Source organism: Clinocottus analis, unplaced genomic scaffold (genome assembly GCF_023055335.1).
Source record: "Clinocottus analis isolate CAN_PGR_092001 unplaced genomic scaffold, fCliAna1.0.p SCAF_16, whole genome shotgun sequence".
Classification (NCBI taxonomy): Eukaryota; Metazoa; Chordata; class Actinopteri; order Perciformes; family Cottidae; genus Clinocottus; species Clinocottus analis.
This window is the reverse complement of record NW_027175887.1, coordinates 14,231,916-14,247,459: the sequence shown is the minus strand read 5'-3', so window position 1 is coordinate 14,247,459 and position 15,544 is coordinate 14,231,916. Positions and strand designations below refer to the sequence as shown.

Genomic DNA, 15,544 nt, shown 5'->3' with positions numbered 1-15,544 from the left:
AGCTTGCACGAGATAAACTTCTCACCATTGCTCTAAAAAACAAATTTTACAACACACCACAAAAGCAAAGGGTCTTCTTTTAATGACATTAAAGACTTCACAATGTAATGTGCATTTACTTTAATGATCCAAAACAACATATTCCAGTGACTCCGACTGATGAAGACAGACTGCTGAAAAACTGTGTTTGCTCACAACAGGTCATTTAAGGTCAAGTGCCAACAAATTGTCTCACTATGTCAAAAGGTCATGTGGCTGTAAGAGAAACTTATCCAACAGAAGTGTATTTTTTGGAGGTTTCTCACTGCATTTGCTTTGATAAAGAAAATAACTACGAGGTGTTGACTCCTGCAGTAACTCAGCCAACCCAAGTGACACAATTCTTTACAATTCTAAACATTTGTTTGGGACTATACAGAGTTCAGACCCATAGGTTAACCTAGTAAAAATAAATAAAAGTATACACATACAAATAAAACCAAGGCTATACAAATAAATAAACATAATTTAAATAAATAAACAGAATTTAAATATACTTATTATACCTCCATGATTAATACTAAAAGTTTATACTTTTTGCTGTATTAAAATGTACTTAGAATACTAAAAGTTCAACTAAAAAAATATTAAAATGCAAGTATACTTTACTGTACTATTTAACCTTTTAATAACTAACCTATTTTCAGGCCTCTGCTTGAAAATCTATACCCAAACTAAAAAGGGTGTATCTCTGCAACCAGTAGTGTTATTTGAATAATTTTAGTGTTATATTAAAAGGTGTTATATTAAAATGCTAAATATGAGATTTTGTTGAGATGTGTAAATATGTCATGGGTTGAGTTTTGGTTCCTGTTTTATTAATCTTGTGTCCTCTGCGTCTCTGCACTTCCTGCTCTGGTGATTGTCTGGGATTGTCTGTCGACCTGGTTCCTGATTGTGGATTCCCTGCACCTGTGCTGCCCTCATTGTGTCCACCTGTTGCTCGTTACCGCCCTCTTGTAATTTAACCCCATTTGTCTCCTATCTCCTTCTCGGTTCGCACTGTGTTACTCCGTGGTAGATGTCCTGTCTTATTTCAGTTTCCCTTCAAGTCCCTACTTGATTCTGGTGTTGTGCTTTTTGTGCCCGGGCTGTTTGAGCTGGTCCTTGATTTTTTTTGTTCATAAAGATTCTTTGAACGGTCATCAGCGTTTGGGTCCTGCTTCTTACACCTCACGTGACAGAATTCTGTCATATAATGTACCGGAATCAAGTTGGGACTTGAAGGGAAACTGAAGTAAGACAGGACATCTACACACCACGGAGTAACATAGTACGAACTGACAAAGAGACAGCAGACAAATGGGGTTTCCATACAAGAGGGAGGTAACGAGCAACAGGTGGACACAATGAGGGCAGCACAGGTGCAGGGAATCCACAATCAGGAACCAGGTAGACAGACAATCCCAGACAAACTCCAGAGCAGGAAGTGCAGAGACACAGGGGACACAAGATTAATAAAACAGGAACCAAAACTCAACCCATGACAATATTAGTCTACATGTTACTGGTTAAGAGTAAATGAAGATGACACACAGAAAAAAATTAAAAGGTTTCAGGTCAGCCTAGAAACAAATCACTTGCAGGATGATTATTTCCTTGAAACGATGCAGCTGTAAGGTCCAACTCTAACCCAAACCATAGCACAATATGTGAACATTCTCTCTGCAAAGGTTGACTTTGATAAAGTGAAGCAGAACAAAGTTAGAGAGGGTTTAGTACAGAAATAATTCAGGCAAGTTCTCCAAAATTTGCATTGGGGCACATTTGCGCGCATCTGTGACATTTTAATTTTCTCATGTACCAAACCATATATTTCACTTGTGTATTACTTATGGTGTTCAAGACATCCAAATAAAGCAGTTTTCTTTCACAAAACAATCACTCAGTCATTTAATTGATAACGTTATTATTCAATACATATTTTTACTGAATAGAGGTGCAGCACATCATGATGTAGCAACACAACCTCAAGTAAGCTAACTTCCTACAGGTGCATAGCGAGCAAATCCACAGCTTTAATTGTGTTGGAGCGCCACCTAGTGGATTGCAAATGTCTATTTGCTGTCCAACATACACAGCCTATTTATTATGCAGATTCTTGGTCCATAAGTTCTTTGAGTGTATGATTACAATACACAAAAAGCAGCTCCCAGGTAACAGCATACTTCTCAACATGAATCCCTGCAGTAAAGTTGCCAAGCATTTCCTTGATATTATTGATGTGAAAATTGCACAGTTCTTTGTTTAATCCCTCAATTTATGGGTGAACTCGTTTTTTTTTCTTCCCTGTTTGAAAGCACAGATGTGTTATTCTAAACAGAGGTTTTTAAATGCAGAAAAATGTATGTAAAATTCAAAGTTGACCAAATCAAGTATGTGCTGATATTTTGACTGAAAGTGTCCTAAAGTGTTACGAGGTAGAAACCTTGTCGGTTAAACAAATAACATTGTGGACAAATTATTCCGCTGAGTTCAATTGCATTACCTGTTGTTAGCTCAGTTAGCTTTTTTGGCTGTAGATTGAACTGTTAGCAGCGTTAGCCGAGAGCAGAAAAGAAGCAACTCTGAATGCTGCCTTGCTGCTCATATGAAGAAAAATGTGTTTCAAAGACAGTTGTCATTACTCTGGCCTAGCTCGTACTTTAGGTCCAGACTCTCGACTGTAGCGCCCTCTGCGGGTCATTTACATGAAGGCTGTTTGGAAGTGGAGGGCTCCAGTCCACACATTTGAGTTGTAATGCTTGGTTCTCGGGCACAGCACTATTGTGTGTTGCTAATAAACACATCTTGTAACATATTCCATATGCATGCACTCTCATTTCAAACTGCAGAAGAGAAAAAAAAGTACTGAACCACAAAAAAATCCTATTTATGTCTGCAATATTCCATGTGTCATTGTACTGTTATCAATGTGTACTTGGCCGGCCCACCGCCCATCCAATCACATGCTTTTGGGAGGGGACCTGGGAGGCTTTAAAAGATGCTTCTGTCGTCTGAGAACGCAGCACAGGACAATCTACAGCCGGCACAATGGTCGTATGGACAGACTTCGAGCGCGCCACCATCCAGGACATCTTCTCCAATCTAGACTATGCGAAGGTGGGCCCTGCAGCTCTTTCCAGGTGAGTCTTAACTCTGCATGAACAAAGTGTGCTTAAGATGAAATCCTAAACTATATTTCAGGATCAGGATTTTTGTTAATTGTGTTTCAGATCATCACAAATGTTCATTTCCTCTCCATCTAACTCTGTTACATTTATGTTTTTTCCCCCTCTCAGGTGTCTGATCGTCTACCCCTGGACTCAGAGGTATTTCGGTAACTTTGGAAACCTCTACAACGCCGCTGCAATCATTGGAAATCCACTGGTTGCATCACACGGGACGACTATCCTCCACGGTCTGGACCGCGGTGTGAAGAACATGGACAACATGAAGGAAACCTACTCCGAGCTGAGCGTGCTGCACTCTGAGAAGCTGCACGTGGACCCCGACAATTTCAAGGTAAAGTTGTGGAACTAACATTGTTCATAATCATGTTCAACAATGACTGAAAAGACGACCAACCTTTCATGTTGCTGATGTTTCTGATGCTTGTTGTGTTGCAGCTCATTTCCGACTGCCTGACCGTCGTGGTTGCTGCTCAGATGGGCAAAGACTTCACTGGTGAAGTCCAGGCAGCTTTCCAGAAGTTCCTGGCCGTGGTGGTGTCCTCCCTGGGAAGACAGTACCACTAGAGAGCTGCAGCAGAAGACCTCACATGCTGACCATGAAATGCTTTGTTCCTTTTGTCTCTAAAGCAAATAAAACAATAAGCAAATCAATCACGTTGTTTCTTAATAATTTTTATCAGATGAATGATAGTATATTGGACTTAACAAAAATGGACCTTCAGTGAAGATGGAGAACAATGGCGATGATGACATGTAGAGTGGTTGAATCATTTAAAAAAGAAAATGAAACAAATAAGAAAATGAAGCCGTATCTTATGTCATGAAAATACATTAACAAAACAATATTTTGAATGTACTACTGTTTCCGGTTTTCAAATTATATTGAAATCACATGTTGCCTTAAATAAAATGATTAGCTTCACAGAATATATTGTTCCCATTAAATTCTCAGAAAAAGTAAAAATTTGCTGCTTTATTACTAACATTATTAATCAACAGTTAAATAAAACAACAACGATACAATTATAATAATAGTAATAATAATAATAACAACAACACTAATTTCTTTGTCATGTCTCACAGTTGTCACAGATTTTTGAACAATGCCACATAAAGAAATAATCTTTTTTAAAATTTGAGAAAAACGTTAATCGTACCAAAATTCAGTTTTTGTTTCAAGGATATGAGCTATCTAAAGTTTTGTACTTTCTCTGTTTTCTAATATCTAGGAATTATAAATTGAAGTAAGTTTAACATCATGAGTATTGCTGCAACGTTTTTTTCATTGATTATTTTGCTGATAACTTTGTCAGTAAATAAATTAATCGTTTTGTCTATAAAATGTCAGGATCGAAGTGACATCTTGAAAAAAAAAAAGGTCACCTCACTGACAGGTATTTCCTTTCACAAATAAAATTGAGAAAGATAAGAAATTATGGCATTTGACAGAACCTGAAAACAACTAATTTCCAGGTTTTTATCATAACAATATTGATCAATGTTCAAAATATGTCTTTTTAAATTTTCTCTATATTGATGAACAATGAATCGATTAAAGGGTTCGGGTCTAATGTTTGCCTGAGTGTAAAATGTGACGTGCTTGATATTTTAACATGTGCTTGCTGTAACTTTCAATCTCCTCTATGACACAAACCATCAGAAATAAGAAAACAGAAAACCACAATTGCTTTGCTTTTGGCTTGAATGCATTTATTGATCATGATGCACGGTAAGCTCATGCTGCATCTTCTCCTGCTGCTTATCGGTACTTCTCAGCCAGGGCCAGAGCCAAAGCAGCCAGGAACTTGTCCATGGCCACGTGGACCTCAGGGGTGAAGTCGGCAGGGAACATGATGGCCATGACCACCAGGATGTTGTGAGAGAGGATCTGTGGAAAGAAAGCAATCACACAGATGTTACAAATATGGAGTTCTTTTAACTCTCCACACCAATCACACACGGGAGCTTCATGTGAAAACAACAGATGGACCTGTTGCAGGTCTGGAGCCACGTCAACAATCTGAGCTTGAGGAACACTTCATCTCACACACTATCGTCTTGTAATGACTTTGGCTCTGCACCTTGAAGTTGGCAGGGTCCACTCGCAGAGTGAAGGCATGCAGCTCACTGAGGCCCAGCAGACCTCCTTTCAGGTCGTCGATCTTGGTCACAGCATCTGCGACTCCAGACATCACAGTTATTCCGTGCTTCTTCACAGAGGGAGAGGTGGGGCTCTGGTCCTTCCAGTGGGAGAAGTAAGTCTTGGTCTGCGGGTACACCGTCAGCATCCTGGGTCACAAAACATACAAGGTTATTTATACATGAATTAGTAAATGTTGGAGCAGGTTACATCGCTCCCTTCGTGGTGTAGTTACCTGGCCAAAGCATCGGTGCCGATGTCATCTGCCTTTCCAGACACTTTAGCCCAGAAGGCTTTGACTGCTTCCTTGTCCTTAACTGTGAGGCTGGTCATCTTAGCGGTTGAATGAGTGCTGCAGAAGGCTGTGATGAGCGCAAACTCAGAGGGTTTTTATGCTTGAAGCAGAGCATGGACACACCCGGATCCTCCTCTACAGGGTACAAAAGGCGTTCCACGTTACTTTGCAGCCCCCATGAGATAAGCAAAAACTATTATTGTGTCTCTCGAGCTTCTTGGAATTTGATACGATCATGTCAAATCATCAGCATTCAAGTGTGTATGCTTTAGATTAGAAGTCCAGTTTAATAGTTCCTCTGAAACAGTGGTGGAAGAAGTGTTCAGATATTTTACTGAAATAAAAATGTGCAAGTGTTAGTATTGAAATTTAATTAAAGTTTCAAAAGTAAAACTAGCAGGAAAAATGCCCCATTTTCAAGATGTAATTATTATGTTATAATCATGGATGTGCTACAGTGTTCGTCATTAGTAAAGGTGGCTGATTTGAATGACTTTATAATGTCCTAATTAACTGTGATTAAATATAGCAATTAATAGAGATTATTAAACATATTATGTTTAAATATAGTGAATTATAGTGGGGTGGATGCTAAATTATAATATGAAATAATGTAGAAAAACTATAAGCACTGTTTAGGCCAACTATATATTTTGATATTTGCACAAATATATAAGAGGAGTTAATCATATACGACATATTTCTCATATTACTCTTATTGTGTGTTTGTGCATGTGTGAGAGAGAGTGTGTGTGTGTGTGTTTTCAACGTTAAATGTCCTATTTAGTTTAAGATGAGCTTCTACTTCATCATTTAATAATCCTTTTATAAAGTTAACTTTAAAGATCGCTGTCCATGGTGCTGATGCTGAGACCTTCAAGGAGGTCGTTTGTGTGATGGAAAGATACAGACAAAAGAAGGAAAACCAGCGTCAGTAAAGACGTAAACACTTTTCCACTAATTGTCTCTAAAAGCAATCTATGCAATAATATTAATATTTGAATCATCATGGGTCTGAGGCTCTTTGCATATTTGCATTGTTGATGGATCTCTGTGCAGCTGCAGTGGGCTAACTATACTTTGTGGGCAAACTATTTCTAGTTCTTCTGTCTTATACATACCTAATCTAGGCAGAGCAGACGTGCCCTTCTCTTATCAATGTTGCAAATCCATAACACGGAACTTGGCCGGCCCACCGCCCATCCAATCACATGCTTTTGGGAGGAGAGCTGGAGGGCTTTAAAAGATGCTTCTGTTGTCTGAGAACACACGATCTACTGAGCAGCACAGGACAATCTACAGCCGGCACAATGGTCGTATGGACAGACTTCGAGCGCGCCACCATCCAGGACATCTTCTCCAAGCTAGACTATGGGAAGGTGGGCCCTGCAGCTCTTTCCAGGTGAGTCTTAACTCTGCATGAACAAAGTGTGCTTGAGATGAAATCCTAAACTATATTTCAGGATCAGGATTTTTCTTCTGTCATTGGGCACAATGTGTTTCAGATCTTCAAATGTTCATTTTCTTCCCCATCTAACTCTGTTACGTGTATGTTTTTCTTTCCCTTCAGGTGTCTGATCGTCTACCCCTGGACTCAGAGGTATTTCGGTAACTTTGGAAACCTCTACAACGCCGCTGCAATCATTGGAAATCCACTGGTTGCATCACACGGGACGACTATCCTCCACGGTCTGGACCGCGGTGTGAAGAACATGGACAACATGAAGGATACCTACTCCGAGCTGAGCGTGCTGCACTCTGAGAAGCTGCACGTGGACCCCGACAATTTCAAGGTAAAGTTGTGGAACTAACATTGTTCATAATCATGTTCAACTATTACTGAAAAGACGACCAACCTTTCATGTTGCTGATGTTTCTGATGCTTGTTGTGTTGCAGCTCATTTCCGACTGCCTGACCGTCGTGGTTGCTGCTCAGATGGGCAAAGACTTCACTGGTGAAGTCCAGGCAGCTTTCCAGAAGTTCCTGGCCGTGGTGGTGTCCTCCCTGGGAAGACAGTACCACTAGAGAGCTGCAGCAGAAGACCTCACATGCTGACCATGAAACGCTTTGTTCCTTTTGTCTCAAAAGCAAATAAAACAATAAGCAAATCCATCACGTTGTTTCTTAATAATTTGTATCACAAATACATCTCAAGATGAATAATAGTATACTGGACATGAAAAAATGACCTTCAGTGAAGATGGATAATAATGGCGATGATAATATGTAAAGTGGATGAATTATCTAAAAAAGAAAAGATGAATGAAAGAAAATGAAACAGTACATTAGGTAATTAAAATACACGACACATTGTGTTTTGATTGTACTGTTGCTGTCAAAAAACAATGTTCGGGTCCAGCTGGGGACCGATGAATCCTAAATGGAACCATTGAGGCAGCAGGAGGCCTCGGCCTCATGAGCAGGTAAAACTTCAGCAACAAATGTAATACACAGTATTGTTAGACATGTGCGTTTCTTCTTTATCATCGTCATCCGCCACCAGCAGAAAGGAGTTCTGTACATTACAGGTGTTGCTGCAGTTTCACCATGTCAAACTTGTCCCCGTCTCCATCGACTTGGAAGAAGGTGAAGTTGTGCCTCTCTCTGCTTCTGCGATGCTCTCTGGTTGTGGCCAGTCACGATCACAGACGCTAACACGCCGACCTTGGAATCAGTTTGACCCTTTTCTGGCGGCTCCTGTAAAAAGTAAAGTCCTCCTTGGTACACGTCTGGGAAGCAGCGGCTGGTGGATTTTTCTTTTGGTAGAGTATCCAATCAATTTCATGATACAATGCAAAAAAAAAAAGGTATCAACAACGCATTACTACTTTGCAGTTAAATATTCAACATTTATTTCAACACTGACATAATAAGGACATATTATTCATACAATTCACAATTCAGTATATTAGAATATAAACATATATATATAATATGATATATAAATACCATATAATATAATCGATAAAATCAATATAAATATCTATAGATATATCATAATAAAATATAAACATTATTTATATATATATATATATATATATATATATATATATATATATATATATAGTCTAATCAAACAAAGTTATATTTGAAGTGAACCTTGTTTGTTGGAGAAACACCCAATCATTATTATTATTTTTTATAATTAATACTATTATTATGGTAAATCAAGAACCAACCTGAAATCAAGAAGATTTTTGGCTTTTCTTGTATCATTGTTTATGTAGTAGAATTTATGCAGACTCCATTGTTGAAGTTGCCCTGAAGAGGTTTAACTGTGAGCTAACTTTGAGAGTTTGTCTTCAATTTATGCTCTACAGTCAATTTTCTCTCCAGTTATTTGTGCAAATTGTATTTATTTATACTAGGCAATGGACAGTCGTTACTGCGTGTTGCATTTTGAAAGTCTTGTTGGATCGTTTCAATAGTCTATTCTCATAATCTCAAAGAACAACACTCGTCAGAGCATCAGCTGTTTTCCTCTGACAGCTGCTTGTCTTTGGGAGGAGTCGCTATAAGATAACAGGGCAATGTTATCTCGTACAGTACGTTAAAACACTTCCGTTCTGAACTACTGTATATGCTTGGGACAAGGTAGGATTATAGAGGACAGCTACCCGCTAGTCCGAAACGAGACGGCTGTTTTTCATTGAAACAAAGCAAAGCGGTTCACTCAGTTGAGCTTTGATTTTCAAACAGTTTGTCTCCATGAGTTGAAGGAGATTACTTCTCTTCCATTAACTTTATTCTCTGCACAAGATAGCAGGCGAAATGACCTAACAGCACTAATTGTGATCATGTCCACGAGCTCGGTTCTATACGTCCAAAATCATTCCGCCATAAAACAATTACTCTGCCCATTTGGTCATAATTGACAGTCAAGTTATGCTTATGTAAAGTAACTGTAAGTACTTGGATATCTGCTGAACTACAGTCTGGAAATACAGCTTATCTGTTAATGTTGTGGATCCACCCTTACAGCTGCAGTACAGTGTAGATAAGCCTTGTGTAGACACTCCATGTATAGCACGAGGCACTGAAAATGGCTTTAGTCATTGTGTTGAAAGGTTGCCAAATGCTGAACAAATCAAAGAATATTACTTGATTGCAGAGCTTGGATTTAAAATATGTTTGGTCTGTATATTTAAACATTTTGGACAGACACTATAAGCCATATTAATCTGGAGTTACTGATAACATTTTGATCAAACTGTTTATGAAAATACTACATATATATGCACTTGTAATTTCATTCATAATATGATTGATAATTTGTTGCCACAATGGGAATTTAAATATTTTAACAATTAGTCTTGTTTTTATCGACCCATCACGTGGCCAACCTTACGCAGCACATCTTAGAGGAGGTTCTGGGTGTGTCCATGTTCTGTTTCAAGTATAAAACCCCTCATGGTTTGCCTGAGAGCAGCAGTCAACAATAGCTAAGACAAGATGACCAGCCTCACAGTTAAGGACAAGGAAGCAGTCAAAGCCTTCTGGGCTAAAGTGTCTGGAAAGGCAGATGACATCGGCACCGATGCTTTGGCCAGGTAACTACACCACGAACGGAGCGATGTAACCTGCTCCAACATTTACTAATTCATGTGTAAATAACCTTGTATGTTTTGTGACCCAGGATGCTGACGGTGTACCCGCAGACCAAGACTTACTTCTCCCACTGGAAGGACCAGAGCCCCACCTCTCCCTCTGTGAAGAAGCACGGAATAACTGTGATGTCTGGAGTCGCAGATGCTGTGACCAAGATCGACGACCTGAAAGGAGGTCTGCTGGGCCTCAGTGAGCTGCATGCCTTCACTCTGCGAGTGGACCCTGCCAACTTCAAGGTGCAGAGCCAAAGTCATTACAAGACGATAGTGTGTGAGATGAAGTGTTCCTCAAGCTCAGATTGTTGACGTGGCTCCAGACCTGCAACAGGTCCATCTGTTGTTTTCACATGAAGCTCCCGTGTGTGATTGGTGTGGAGAGTTAAAAGAACTCCATATTTGTAACATCTGTGTGATTGCTTTCTTTCCACAGATCCTCTCTCACAACATCCTGGTGGTCATGGCCATCATGTTCCCTGCCGACTTCACCCCTGAGGTCCACGTGGCCATGGACAAGTTCCTGGCTGCTTTGGCTCTGGCCCTGGCTGAGAAGTACCGATAAGCAGCAGGAGAAGATGCAGCATGAGCTTACCGTGCATCATGATCAATAAATGCATTCAAGCCAAAAGCAAAGCAATTGTGGTTTTCTGTTTTCTTATTTCTGATGGTTTGTGTCATAGAGGAGATTGAAAGTTATATTTACAGCACAAAGCAGAGTTAAAACATCAAGCGAGTCCCATTTTACACAAAAATTAGAGAAATTAATTTACAACACAATCGGCGGAGTAATGGAAAAGAGTACCTTCACAGAAGGTACAAAACATTTAATAGAACATAAAAACATATTTTGTGAAATCGAAGTTTGAGAAAAATAGATTACCTCTTTATGTGGTGTTGTTAAAAAAAATACATGTGACAACTGTGTTGTTATTATTAATATTATTATTATTAGTAGTAGTATTATGTTGTTGTGATTTAAAAAACTTTTGACATTTGTTTCATAATCTTATTCACAGAGCAGAAGATTCATAGTTTCCATGAGCATTTAATGGCAGAAATATATGTGGAGCTAATAATTTAAATTTCCAATTACAACAATAACAGTAGTACAATTACACTGTAAAACCTGCGCCCCTTTTTTCTCATCTCACGGAGAGGAGGAAGTGTGTTTAAAAATAAATACAACTCTTGTATGACATCATCCACAGTTCTGATCTCATTCATTTGAAGTGCTAAAGTACTGTAACCTTTGTCAAAAGATAAGTGACCATTTGCTTTTCTTTTTTTAAAAAGCGAGGCTCTTTTTTTTTAAAGGCAAAGAGTTGCCGATTCTTTAGATAGAAGGAGGTCTGGTTTCCATATCAAGGTCATATGAACACTGAGGAAATGTGCCACATTGTTTTGAAATCAAGAGGACACTGTTCTTGAGAGCTGCTCAGATCGTACAATATGCATTTGCCAAGTGACCGTGACGAAACATTTACCTCATAGAAATGTGCTAAAGTACAGAAAGTACTTAACCGAGAGCTCATGAGGTTAATTAATAGTGCTGATAAAATAGAGTTAAAGAATTATCTAAAAAAAAAAAGTTGAATGAAAGAAAATGAAACAAATATGAAAATTGAACAGTTTCTCATGTGTTTCATTTTCTTGATTGTATCATCGTTGTTCACCATCTTCACTGAAGGTCATTTTTTCATGTCCAATATGATATTATTCATCTTGACATCTATTATTGATAACATGTATTGAGAAACAACGTGGTGGATTTGCTTATTGTTTTATTTGCTTTAGAGACAAAAGGAACAAAGCGTTTCATGATCAGCATGTGAGGTCTTCTGCTGCAGCTCTCTAGTGGTACTGTCTTCCCAGGGAGGACACCACCACGGCCAGGAACTTCTGGAAAGCTGCCTGGACTTCACCAGTGAAGTCTTTGCCCATCTGAGCAGCAACCACGACGGTCAGGCAGTCGGAAATGAGCTGCAACACAACAAGCATCAGAAACATCAGCAACATGAAAGGTTGGTCGTCTTTTCAGTCATTGTTGAACATGATTATGAACAATGTTAGTTCCACAACTTTACCTTGAAATTGTCGGGGTCCACGTGCAGCTTCTCAGAGTGCAGCACGCTCAGCTCGGAGTAGGTATCCTTCATGTTGTCCATGTTCTTCACACCGCGGTCCAGACCGTGGAGGATAGTCGTCCCGTGTTTTGCAACCAGTGGATTTCCAATGATTGCAGCGGCGTTGTAGAGGTTTCCAAAGTTACCGAAATACCTCTGAGTCCAGGGGTAGACGATCAGACACCTGAGGGGGGAAATCAAATAGATGTAACAGAGTTAGATGGGGAAGAAAATGAACATTTGAAGATCTGAAACACATTGTGCCCAATGACAGAAGAAAAATCCTGATCCTGAAATATAGTTTAGGATTTTATCTCAAGCACACTTTGTTCATACAGAGTTAAGACTCACCTGGAAAGAGCTGCAGGGCCCACCTTCCCATAGTCTAGCTTGGAGAAGATGTCCTGGATGGTGTCACGCTCGAAGTCTGTCCATACGACCATTGTGCCGGCTGTAGATTGTCCTGTGCTGCTCAGTAGATCGTGTGTTCTCAGACAACAGAAGCATCTTTTAAAGCCCTCCAGCTCTCCTCCCAAAAGCATGTGATTGGATGGGCGGTGGGCCGGACATGTTCTGTGTTATGGATTTGCAACATTGATAAGAGAAGGGCACGTCTGCTCTGCCTAGATTAGGTATTGATGAGACAGAAGAACTAGAAATAGTTTGCCCACAAAGTATAGTTAGCCCTCTGCAGCTGCACAGAGATCCATCAACAATGCAAATATGCAAAGAGCCTCAGACCCACGATGATTCAAATATAAATGATAGTGTATTTAGAGTACTTTTACAAATACAATTAGTGGATCAACATCAAGCAGCACATCAAGGGGGATTTCTCCTGTCAAAAAGTTCCCGAAATTGTCTTTAGTCGTTTGTAATATTTCTTTCTAGAATGAATGTGTAAATGCATGTGGAGATTTTAATTCCTCTGTTTGTTTCATTAACTTCTCACAGCTCATCTGTCCTAAACAGACACGCCCATAAATCTCCTTCTAGAGTGAATAATACACAATAAAGTAGAAGCTATTACAAACTGAATAGGACACGTATAGTGAAAACACACACACACACACACACACACACACACACACACACACACACACACACACATACATAGAAAGAGAGGAATCTGAGTAATATGCCACATATGATAAGCTCTTAAATATCTGTGGAAACGACTAAATATAACATTTTTACGTATATTTTAGCATCCACCCCGTAGTTCACTATATTTTTAAAGAAAATCTGAATCATTTACTTTATTTAATCACAGTTTTGCATACTACTTTCATGCTACTTTCACCTTAAACTCTTTTACATTTTAAAGGTAGTTTTGTCAGCTGGTTTTTACTCCTACATTTATTTGACAAGTTTAATTACTCTTCAGACGTCGCTTGTGAATGAAAAGAATTAAAACAAACTTATTAATTATCATCAAATAGATTAAGCTACACAGCATTATAATGTCATTAAAATCAGCCACCTTTACCAATAACAATCACTAGATCACATCAATGATTTTAACATGATAACCATGAATCTGAAATGGGGCATTTGTACAGCTACTTTTATTTTTGGTAAATATATTTTGATACTAATACTTATGTACTTTTATTTAAATGAAATATCTCAATACTTCTTCCACCACTGATTCAGAGAAACTATTAAACTGGACTTCTAGTCTAAAGCATAAGCAAATGCTGATGATTTAACAAGATCGTATCAAATTCAAAGAAGCTCGAGAGCCACAATAATAGTTTTTGCTTATCTCATGGAGGCTGCAAAGTAACGTGGAACGCCTTGTGCAGCCTATCTTAGAGGAGGATCCGGGTGTGTCCATGCTCTGCTTCAAGCATAAAAACCCTCTGAGTTTGCGCTCATCACAGCCTTCTGCAGCACTCATTCAACCGCTAAGATGACCAGCCTCACAGTTAAGGACAAGGAAGCAGTCAAAGCCTTCTGGGCTAAAGTGTCTGGAAAGGCAGATGACATCGGCACCGATGCTTTGGCCAGGTAACTACACCACGAACGGAGCGATGTAACCTGCTCCAACATTTACTAATTCATGTATAAATAACCTTGTATGTTTTGTGACCCAGGATGCTGACGGTGTACCCGCAGACCAAGACTTACTTCTCCCACTGGAAGGACCAGAGCCCCACCTCTCCCTCTGTGAAGAAGCACGGAATAACTGTGATGTCTGGAGTCGCAGATGCTGTGACCAAGATCGACGACCTGAAAGGAGGTCTGCTGGGCCTCAGTGAGCTGCATGCCTTCACTCTGCGAGTGGACCCTGCCAACTTCAAGGTGCAGAGCCAAAGTCATTACAAGACGATAGTGTGTGAGATGAAGTGTTCCTCAAGCTCAGATTGTTGACGTGGCTCCAGACCTGCAACAGGTCCATCTGTTGTTTTCACATGAAGCTCCCGTGTGTGATTGGTGTGGAGAGTTAAAAGAACTCCATATTTGTAACATCTGTGTGATTGCTTTCTTTCCACAGATCCTCTCTCACAACATCCTGGTGGTCATGGCCATCATGTTCCCTGCCGACTTCACCCCTGAGGTCCACGTGGCCATGGACAAGTTCCTGGCTGCTTTGGCTCTGGCCCTGGCTGAGAAGTACCGATAAGCAGCAGGAGAAGATGCAGCATGAGCTTACCGTGCATCATGATCAATAAATGCATTCAAGCCAAAAGCAAAGCAATTGTGGATTTCTGTTTTCTTATTTCTGATGGTTTGTGTCATAGAGGAGATTGAAAGTCATATTTACAGCACAAAGCAGAGTTAAAACATCAGGCGAGTCAAATTTTACACTTAGAGCAATTTAACTGGTTCATATTTTGATCATCTTAAATATTTGTCAGTGAGACAAAAAAACATTTCAAGATGTCACTTCAGAGACTTTTAATCCTCATAGACAAAATGATTATTTGATTAATTTACAAAGCAATTGCCAGAGAAATATATTAAAACAATCATTAGTTGCAGCCACTTATTATAATTTTAAACTTACTATATTTTCATAATTCATAGAATTTAACTACAAAACTTCAAACCAGCAGCAGGATTTTAAAGTCAATTCTTTGTTGGAGAGGCAGCAAGTGCAAAGACCTCAGAACTGGAGTGATGTGATCCACTTTCCTGGACTCAAGCTGGAGCTCTCTGATTG

General features: G+C 39.4%; 6 protein-coding genes across 6 annotated transcripts; 4 read left to right on the top strand and 2 right to left on the bottom strand.

Annotated features, from left to right (window-relative positions):
* The first annotated feature begins 3,067 nt into the window (after positions 1-3,067).
* LOC137786261 (hemoglobin subunit beta-2-like) lies at positions 3,068-3,811 on the top strand. Its single transcript, XM_068578014.1, has 3 exons — positions 3,068-3,164; positions 3,321-3,543; positions 3,648-3,811. Exons 1-3 carry the CDS (start codon positions 3,073-3,075, stop codon positions 3,774-3,776), a joined length of 444 nt encoding a protein of 147 aa, XP_068434115.1. The 5' UTR covers positions 3,068-3,072; the 3' UTR covers positions 3,777-3,811.
* Positions 3,812-4,971: 1,160 nt separating this feature from the next.
* Positions 4,972-5,696, bottom strand: LOC137786337 (hemoglobin embryonic subunit alpha-like). Its single transcript, XM_068578159.1, has 3 exons — positions 5,588-5,696; positions 5,294-5,501; positions 4,972-5,100 (listed from the first exon to the last, which is right to left on the bottom strand). Exons 1-3 carry the CDS (start codon positions 5,683-5,685, stop codon positions 4,972-4,974), a joined length of 435 nt encoding a protein of 144 aa, XP_068434260.1. The 5' UTR covers positions 5,686-5,696.
* A 1,245-nt stretch (positions 5,697-6,941) lies between these two features.
* On the top strand, positions 6,942-7,698 carry LOC137786265 (hemoglobin subunit beta-2-like). The gene is made up of 3 exons (XM_068578021.1): positions 6,942-7,049; positions 7,218-7,440; positions 7,545-7,698. Exons 1-3 carry the CDS (start codon positions 6,958-6,960, stop codon positions 7,671-7,673), a joined length of 444 nt encoding a protein of 147 aa, XP_068434122.1. The 5' UTR covers positions 6,942-6,957; the 3' UTR covers positions 7,674-7,698.
* Positions 7,699-10,100: 2,402 nt separating this feature from the next.
* On the top strand, positions 10,101-10,814 carry LOC137786340 (hemoglobin embryonic subunit alpha-like). Its single transcript, XM_068578164.1, has 3 exons — positions 10,101-10,198; positions 10,285-10,492; positions 10,686-10,814. Exons 1-3 carry the CDS (start codon positions 10,101-10,103, stop codon positions 10,812-10,814), a joined length of 435 nt encoding a protein of 144 aa, XP_068434265.1.
* A 1,267-nt stretch (positions 10,815-12,081) lies between these two features.
* On the bottom strand, positions 12,082-12,818 carry LOC137786266 (hemoglobin subunit beta-2-like). Its single transcript, XM_068578022.1, has 3 exons — positions 12,727-12,818; positions 12,337-12,559; positions 12,082-12,232 (listed from the first exon to the last, which is right to left on the bottom strand). Exons 1-3 carry the CDS (start codon positions 12,816-12,818, stop codon positions 12,104-12,106), a joined length of 444 nt encoding a protein of 147 aa, XP_068434123.1. The 3' UTR covers positions 12,082-12,103.
* Positions 12,819-14,279: 1,461 nt separating this feature from the next.
* Positions 14,280-15,004, top strand: LOC137786321 (hemoglobin embryonic subunit alpha-like). The gene is made up of 3 exons (XM_068578127.1): positions 14,280-14,388; positions 14,475-14,682; positions 14,876-15,004. The coding sequence occupies exons 1-3, from the start codon at positions 14,291-14,293 to the stop codon at positions 15,002-15,004; spliced, it is 435 nt and encodes a 144-aa protein (XP_068434228.1). The 5' UTR covers positions 14,280-14,290.
* Positions 15,005-15,544: the final 540 nt, after the last annotated feature.